General features: G+C 36.5%; 1 protein-coding gene across 1 annotated transcript; it reads left to right on the forward strand.

Moving 5' to 3' along the window:
- The first annotated feature begins 5139 nt into the window (after positions 1-5139).
- Positions 5140-6858, forward strand: LOC133794163 (transcription elongation factor SPT5). Its single transcript, XM_062231363.1, has one exon. It carries the CDS (start codon positions 5522-5524, stop codon positions 6431-6433), a length of 912 nt encoding a protein of 303 aa, XP_062087347.1. The 5' UTR covers positions 5140-5521; the 3' UTR covers positions 6434-6858.
- The last annotated feature ends 2780 nt before the right edge of the window (positions 6859-9638 follow it).

Consider the following 9638-nt stretch of genomic DNA (forward strand, 5'->3'; position numbering starts at 1 on the left):
ACGTTTGTACCCAGAAGGCAGAGTCTCAGGTAAGAATCTATGGATTGTTAGTTTGAGCGTCGTCATGAGTACCCAGATTAGAGCTACAAGAAGAAAGGACAGGTATGAGAAGATTTGATCTGAAGTCACAAAGAGGCTAATGAAGAACGTTTGAAGAATAGAAAGCATCTCAGGATTGGTAAGCGCGTCATCTACTGCATAAGCACCTCCGGAGATAACTACATCAGAGATGAGAAGAACAGTAAAACTTGAGGTTAGACGGACTGAGTGGTGTCGAATCAGAAAGAAATTCAGAAGACAAGGTAAGATTTGATTGGTTACGGACGATGATGGAATTTGCGTGTGTTTTGGTTAAGTAAAGAGTGATTGCATAAAGGACCTGATCAGTGTTAGGAATCCTTGAATTAGCGAAGGGGAATTTAATTGGAGGCGGAACTCCTAGCTGTGAGGCGTGTGTCAGTCAAGGAATAACGCCATAGACTGTAATGGAGTGGACAAGGCAACGACTGAGCTCGGCATAACGTTAGTAGGTAATGGTTAGCTGGTGAGTGACACTGAGCTATAGAATCCAAAGAGTAGACTGTGGTTGAAGCAGGGAGGAACCCTGCTGAGGTGATACAAGTCAGGATACCAGAGTGGATGAAAGATCCAGTTATATTTGGTGATTGAATGAGAATTCTGAATGGATATCATTCCACCTCCTTGGGTACGTCGTACCGGGAGGGTCGAGCGGGTGACAGAATCTAGTGTTTTCCTTTGGACCCTGAGGGGTTAAGTGATGTGGTAGTGTATCATGGGAATAGACCACTTTAGACCTTGAGTAAGGTGTTTGGACATGAAAAGTTCTAACTCAGTTGATGGAGTTAATGTAGTTGGGTCAAGTGAACTGGTTTCAGGATGGAGCTTTGATGATATCGAATTGAGACCCTATAGTATTTTAAGTTTTGGAATGGATTTAGTGAACGAAAAGAACAGAGTGGGAATCTGGGATTATCAATTGATTGCAAGTGAATTGGCAGTCTGAAAGTTTATCAGATATCTTAAAGAATTGAGCGCCGAGTAGGCGAATACTTGAGGTATTAAGGGAAGTGTAATCCCTGATGAGTTAGTCGTGGTGGCAGTTGCTGGTGTCTTGTTAATATAACACGACATAGGACATGATAAGAGGTGAAGGATAGTGAATACTACGGTTTGGCTTTAGTTCAGAGAGAAAGCCAAAGAGGTCGTTGAAACTTCTTAAGGCAGGGGTGTCTGCCTATTTGAAAGACTAAAGAGCTGGTAAATTGATAAGTTTTGAGGAAATAAAGTTCCGGGATGAAAGAGTTGCGTCTCTGCGTAATAACAGACGAGGATCTGTAAGGTGTTCAGAGAAAGAAGGGAGAGTTCTGACTCTTAATTCGACATAAAATTCTGAAGTTGTACTAAGGGTTAGGCCAGCGGGGCCTACAAGCTGATCCCACCTAGTAGAGGTGATGACTTTTGAGTATCTCTGGAATCAGGAATAAGGCAATGAATTGGTCAATGTAATCTAGGCAGACCCTGAGGCTTCAGCAGGGTTGCGGTGTAAACGAGGGGATATTGAGAGTATGTATATTAGACAAGATCTCGTGGGGCAAGATTGTTACGCCTGGAAGAGTGTTGTTGGGAACTAAAGTAAGGCGGTTGACCTTGGAAATTATGGTCAAAGTCGCGGGTTTACTGACTGATGTGTTTGGATAAATTTCGAGGACGAAATTTTTATGAGGAGGGGATAGTTGTAACGACCCAAAATGACTAATAAGGTTTAAGGGCCTTGATTGGTGTGCTAGGAGGGCATGTCGGGATTTATGTGTGATCTTATTAGTTAAATGCATGGTTATGATTTAAAGCATGATTATTTGACTATTTATTTATCTGAGATGCATGACTATGTGTATTAGTATGCATGTAGGCCCTGATTGTGTTTGAAGGGCATAATTGCAATTTTGGCCATGATTGGGCACAGCTGTATTGATATGTGATAAATGTATTCTGTGAATTGTACCATGTGAGTGTGGTGTTATTATTGTGATACACGTGCCGAGACGGTCCGAGAGAGAGCAAATTAACTTAAGATTAGCAACGGGAAGTTGTACCCGGCTCGGGAGGAGCCTAGGGGTACTTCGGGAATCTTATAAGTTGAGTTGAAAATGAGTGGTTAGTTATTGGTAATTGAGTAACCTGGGTAACCGTTTGTAACTGCTGAGGGTATCAAGTTTTAAGATAGAAAGTGATAGAATTGAAATAGAAGTGTAAAGACTTAAGTGCCCTTGAGGTTTAGTTAGGAAAGGATAGGCAAGGAGGGGTAAAATGGTCATTTGGCTGGGAATTTGATTTATGGAAGCTGAGTATTAAGGGGTACACGGTTTAGGGCTTGGTCATTTGGATGCTTTGATAAATTGAAGAGAAGAAAAAGGAGAAGGAAAAGGCTAGGGCATGAAGAAGAAGAAGATGAGTGGAGGAGCTGAAATTGGAGACTTAGGGGATGAAGGAAGCTTAGGGTTGGATTCTCTACTTAAAGGTAAGGAATTTATGCATAATTAAGTTTGATTTATGTTTTGATTTGTGAAATTTGAAGCATGGTTTAAGCTTTTCAAGCTTTGGTTTATGGGTTTAGATTTCTTAAGTTGAGATCAAATGGGTGGATTTTGAGTATGATTGTGTTATTGAGTTGGGTTGTGATGTTTTGGGGTTGAGATATATGTTTGGGATGGTTTAAGGTGAGGTTTGGAGAGTAAAATGGTGGTTTTTTCTGGGTTCGAAGGGTCGGGCCGCGGCATGGTTCTTGGTGAGCCGCGGCCCTTCGAAGAAGTTACATGCTAAAGAAGAAGGGCGGGCCGCGGCATGGCCCAAGCAATGCCGCGACCCTTACCTGTTTTTGGGCCTTTGGGGGTTCTGTTTGGGGGCCATGCCGCGGCATGGGTGGCCTATGCCGCGGCGCTTAAGGGATTTTGGGATTTTAGGCTTGGGAATTTAACCTAGGGTGCTCGGGGTTGAGTCTTTTACCATATTTGGTGAAGTTCAACGTTCCGAGTACTAGAGCTTGGCTTGGAAGCTCATTTAAGGTTGTTAACGGTGTCTTTCTTCATGGTTGTGACTAGGTGTTAAGCTAGGGCTCGAGGATCGGATCGCGCTCAAGGTGTATTGCCCGTAACTAACTCATTTGAAAGCTAAAGGTAAGAAAACTATAACACCCGTAGGATAAGGCATGGGCCCATAGTATGATTGCGGGGCGTGGCCCTATGTTGCATGTTGCATGATGAGATGATTGCAGGGCACGGCCCTATATTGCATCACATGTTAGGATGCAGACTTAAATGAATTAATATTCGTTTGAATGTTGTTGTGTTATACTATATGTGTGATTATAATATTATGAACGGCAAGGGCCGAGAGCGGCGTAGGCCGGGTGCGGCAGCGGGGCCGGAAGTAACACTTAGCACATGGGATGCTATAGTCAGGGCAGGGCTTGGTGGATATATGTGTTATCCTTACGGTGAGAACCGATACCCCAGGCTTCGGTAAGGCTTCTGGGGCGGCATGGCCGTGTTTGCTTAGTCTAATGGTTGACTTGTTTATCTGTGGACTATCTGATGTGATTACTGTATATTTGCATATGTTATGTTCTGCATGAGTTTTCTTGCTGGGCTTCGGCTCACGGGTGCTTCGTGTTGCAGGTAAGGGCAAAGACTGAGTCAACCAACCATGAGTACGGAGAGCGTGAAGCGACGCGTACATGTTTGGCCTGCCCGACTGCTTTGGTTGGGGGTTTATTCGAAAATGGCTGTAATAATCTATGATTTTAGTACTGATCAACTGTAAACTTATTTCAAGATGTAAATAGTTTTCAAACCTTATTTTGGGATCCCAAATGTCTATTACTAGAAGTTTTTATTGAAACAACGCATTTTCAAATGTTACAGCCTTAACTTTTAATTAGTCACACTTTCGTTTAAAAACCTCGGTTAGCGAGATCATTGCACATTGTTTTGTCTTAAAATTCACTTAGTAACGGCTCTAAGGAAGTAGGGCGTTACAAAAATACACAAGTGCTTATAACATAAAATACTTCTTTGGTAGTCCCATGAGATTATTAGTGTACTTCTCATGTTTTCGACACATATATAATTATAATTATTCAATTTTACATTGCTGCTCTCACAAGTTCGTTTCAATTAATGACAAAGATAAGGGTTTATGTCTTTTTAGATCATGTATTTTAGCTCATTACCTGTTTGGATCCTGTGTTTTGATAAATTACTTTTTGGACTATGTATTTTTTAAAATAATTCAAATAGACCCCTAAACCTGATTTTGATCAAATATTTTTGAACTAAAATCACAAATAATTCATCAAACTAACAACTCAGAACAAAAATACAGTCATTCTGTCTAAGAACTGTGTTGTTATGTTTAATTTTTTGTTAATCAAAATCAGATTTAGGGGTCTATTTAAATAATTTTACAAAATACAGGGTCCAAAAAATAATTTATCAAAATACATAGTCTAAACAAATGAGGTAGAATATAAAGTCTAAAAATATATAAATCCTAGAGATAATAAAAAAATTGCTATTTTTGTAAAACAAAAAGAAGAAGAAGAAAGAAAGGGTTTAATTTAATTATTTTCATTAATATATATTTAGGGAATTGTGTTGTCGTTTCTATATACCCCAACCGTTTCATGAATGAGTGCGAAGAACAGTAAAAGAGTTAACTATAGCAGTAAATGCCATTCTATTGAAAAGATCACACAGTTTAATAATCAACTTTCCCTCTCCCAATAAGAGAACTCGAGTGTCTCTCATATAATTGAAAGTTGAAATCGACGAAACAAATACCATTTCATTCATTAAAAGGGTTTTTATTTTTTTTTTGTCCTCTTAAAATTCTTTATCGAAAACTGTGTTTAGTTATGAAAGCTAAGCTAAGAACCACTGAGAGAGAAGAGAAGAGATAAAGAGAGATTAAAGTCATGAATGAATATAATGGTAAAACATCTTTTTTTAAGGATAATTTGTTGATTTAATGGGGACAAAAACAAAACAAGGAGACCTTGGTAAAAGCATTATATATGTATAGTACTGGACACTAAACAACGGACCACCACAACCATACCACCACCGCCACCACCGTCACCATCACCACACCTTCTCACCATGGACCGTCACCACACTACTGAACCGATCAAATTCAAACCCCACAATATTCTCTTCTTTACAATCACTGTCTACACTAGATATTTCATGCCCCTTGACCTTTCTTTACGCACCCCCAAAGCCCATAAACCCCCACGCAAACCAATACTTTCTCTACTTAAAAGCCTAAACCCTCTCTTTCTCTCTTTCTATTTATCCAACCTTTTTAGGTCCCCTCATTCCATTATTGACTTTTTCTTCTCTTTCTAGCTCCACTTTCTTTTTCACTTTAGCTCCATTTTTTTTTCTTTCTTTCTTTCTTATTAGTAGGAATTGAGTTAGTTCGTTTCTGGGTTTAGTTAAATATGATCATGATGAACTTTTGGGCTGCTCACATATCGACCATGTTTTCGAGTCCATTAGTTTCGAGCATCGTTACTCTCTCCGCTTTGATTTTCCTCTACGTTCCTTACCAATTCTTGAGAATTGTTTTCTCTCCGGTTCTGATTTTGACTGGGGTTTTGCTTCTCGCTCTTCTTCGACTTGGCGCAGTTCAGAAATTTGAAGATGAGCACAAGAGGGAGGAGATCAAACTCCATTTTCAGCCCCAAAGAGAAGAGGGTGAGACCGCTACCACCGCTACTGATGATATCAAAGATAACAAAGAGAGCGATTCATCTGATGACCCCGGACAATTTGCGGGTTCACAAGACGAAGATTTCAACTGGGTCGATTACAAATCCGAAACAGACTCCGAAACCGACTTCGGTTTTGATCCGAATCCAGGTTTTGAAGTATCGTTCGTTCAGTGGAACCTGAGGGCGCCATTAGAGGTCATTTACGAAGAGTATGAAGGCGAAGAAGAAGACGACGACGAAGATGAAGATGAAGATGCAGATGCAGATGAGAACGAGGAAAAAGAGAATCGAATTCTGGGTATTGAAAAGCAGCATACGTTCCCGCGTTATTATCACCCAGATTCAGATTCCGATGACTCGTCTGACGGAGACTATCCGGAGGCTGGGTTTTGGGAGTCGCCGCCGGTAAATAAGTGCTTCCGGTGGGAAGACGAAGACAGAGATGGTTTAATTGAGATAGCTTTGGGGGACGACGACATTGGTAAGAGACACAGAGGTTTAGATTTTCACGTCGTTGAGGAAGATAATTTGATAGAGATCGATATTTATCGAACGAGATCAAACGACGAACTTCAGGCCAGAAACGACGACGTTCCTCCTCCTTTTCAGGCGAGTCATTTTCAATTAACGTCAAATTAATATTTTTTTCCTTCTCTTTTAATACAAAAAGCATCACTGCTTTTCATGAAAAAAGAAAAAGAAAAAGAAAAAAAATAGTGAATAGTAATTATCAATATAGGAATTTTGGGTTGTCGGATTTTAGTTTTGGATGTTTTCGTACAACCGTGTATTTAACCACTGTTTAATCAAGATTAGGCACTAAGTCCAAAAGGTTTGAGTGTTTAGTGAAATGACTAAAATACCCTTATCTTGGTAAAGACCAAGCTCTTCCTCTATTGGTAATGGTGAAAGATTACGTGTTTTGTCATTGGTTCAAATTCAAAGGTCCACTGAAGCCATTTTGGTGTAAAAGAGATTCTCACACTATTAGATTGCTCATCAATTTAGGTCTTTGAGACCCAATCAATGGTTTAAAAAAAAAATTGGTACTTTTCAATATTTCACATTCTTTTTATCAATAGTTGCTTTCATGAAAGTTTTTTTTTAATGTGACAAGATGTCTGATTTGGGCTATATTTGTTTATTAATTTTAAATTTCCAGATGTTCAGTTTAGTAACTATATGTAATTATTGCATTGACCTATTACTAATATAATATTATCTTCCATAAAGTGAGTAATCTAAATTAACATAATCTGTAGCCCCATGCATGCATGATATTTGTGAGTTCGTGACAGAAGGACAAAACTTTGATTAGACGAATTGGTTGGCTTAAGCAGTTCAATAATACAGACTCAAATTTTCTGGTGATAAACTTAAATTTGAAAATTTTATTTTAGTTCTACTCACACCTATAAATTTACATAAATTAGGCTTATGATTCCACATTTTAATGTTTTCTGCCTTATTCTAAAAGTCTCTTCAGTGTTACTATGTCCCTGTTTAGCTAAATTTTTAGTTTTACTTATAATTAAAAATATAGGATAAGTAAAAGTTGTAGGTTATTTTTTTTGTTTGGATAATTATTACATTAAAAAAATTGCAATCAAAAGTTCTTTTTAAAGTATTTAGATATTAATAAAAAAAAATATTTCTTTTATAACTAAATTATGAGTTATAGAAATTATTTTGATTTAGAAAATAATTTCTCAAAAGTCATCTTTTTGGGAAATTAGGACTTTCCAACTTCTTCCAAAAAAATTACTAAATTAAATTCTTTATTTTTACCCACATACCTCCAAAATGGTCTTTTTAATTCTAGAAGCTAAAAAAATGACTTATAGCAAAGCTTGGCCAAACTTCGTACGTTAATGGCTGTCAATTAAAAAAAGTAGGCCAAAAGCTCTATTCCAAGTTGACAAAAAAGAAAAAGAAATTATAGGTATATCACTACTGAAATTGATGTTACAGCTTGTAGATTAGTACAATTTCTATGTTAATTTGGTCCCATACATATATATATATATATATATATATGAGAATTTTCTTATAGGAATAAGCTCTGTTGGTAGAGTTTTTAGTATTTATAATCCGTAAATAGTTTTTAGCACAATTTTTTTTTTTAACATATGTATATTGTAGCTATTTAAAGCATTTTGCAAATTTTCAGAAAATTTCGAATAGTTTACAGTACCGAAAACTAAGTTCAAACATGTTGATGCACGCATGATTAATTTTTTTTTTATGTACGTGGAAAACAACATGTTTGAACTTAGTTTTCGGTACTGTAAACTATTCGAAATTTTCTGAAAATTTGCAGAATGCTTTAAATAGCTACAATATACACGGTCATAAAAAAAAGTCGCGCCGAAAACTGTTCACGAGTCGAGAAATACTGAGAACTTTACCGGTAGGACTTAAAATGAAGCCCCTATACAATAATTGTCATATATATATATATTCTTGTTGCTTCTTCAATAGTAAATAATTATGTCCTGTGTCTGATCTGGAGTTCTTTATAGCCATCTAAGAACATATATATATATATATTTATATTTATCTTCTCAAATCCAAATTCACCGAGTGAGGAAGGTGGTTTGTGTTTTGAGGTTTGAGTACTGAAAACGCTATTTTGGATAATGAATAAGTATATCTAAAATTATATCATATTGATTAAGTATCCACTTTGAAAAGCCTCTTTTGAACAATAGAAAAGTGTCGTTTTTATTGAATTAACATCTTCCCAAAACGGTGGATGTGTTCTCAACTCTGGTGGATTATTTGGTTTTAGTTACTTTCGTCACCTAGAGTGATACACTTTCAGAAATGCAAACCCTCTAATTATCTTCTTATAGCCAATTAGATCGGTCGAGATCGACATTTCACCATTTTACTCGATACTAGTCATTTAAATTTTGCAAAATTAATAAATGTGTGAGATCTAAGTGTAGTGTTTCAAAGATAATCTTTATTGTGGACACGCATTATTATTAAATGTAGTTTACCCAAGTATCGTTAGTAGGGGTGAACATTTGACTTGAAAAATCTGTAATACTTGATTTTTTTGCAAAATTCGTTGAATTCAGGTGATATCCGGTTTGAACCCGATATGGTTAATTTAAAAAAAAAAATAGCCTTTAAAGATTAATTCATTTTTCAAAATATTTTACCAATGTCCAATTTATAAAAAATCAACATTACCAAACTAACAACAAAGTTAAAAAAAAACATGTGAAATTTTTAAATTTTTTTTTTAAAAGTGTCAAAAATGATATTTTTGAATTTTTTTTACTTAGGCCCATTTTCGGCCCAAAACCCATTTTTGGACCAATCCCACCCAAAACCCGACCCCACCTGACCAAACCCGACACCCAAAACCCGAAATCACCCCAAAAACTTAAAAACTTCGAAGCAGGTTCAGTACCCTTTTTTCCCCATTCGAAACCCGCAAAACCCAAACTCAATGCATCTGAAACACGAAAATCCGACCCGTGTGCACCCTTAATCATTATTAGATAATTGCATATGTATAATATAATACTTATAGTTTAATTAAGCTCTTAATAAGATGATCAATTTAACTAAGGATTTTTTTTTCAACTGCATTCCTTACTTTTTACATTTTGTAATACACTTAAGTCCCAAAAGTTGATTTTGTATTAGTTAGGTCCCTAACTTTTTCAAATCGTATCATCTAGGTCCATAAATACTATTTTTATTTCTTTTTTCTTCCAAACTATATAAAAAAATGGTGAATCAATCTTAAAAGAAATTGGAGCACTTAATTTATGACAATACCAAACATAACTTTGAAAAAAAATTCATGACATTTTAAAAAATATTT

Source organism: Humulus lupulus, chromosome 8 (assembly GCF_963169125.1).
Source record: "Humulus lupulus chromosome 8, drHumLupu1.1, whole genome shotgun sequence".
Lineage (NCBI taxonomy): Eukaryota > Viridiplantae > Streptophyta > Magnoliopsida > Rosales > Cannabaceae > Humulus > Humulus lupulus.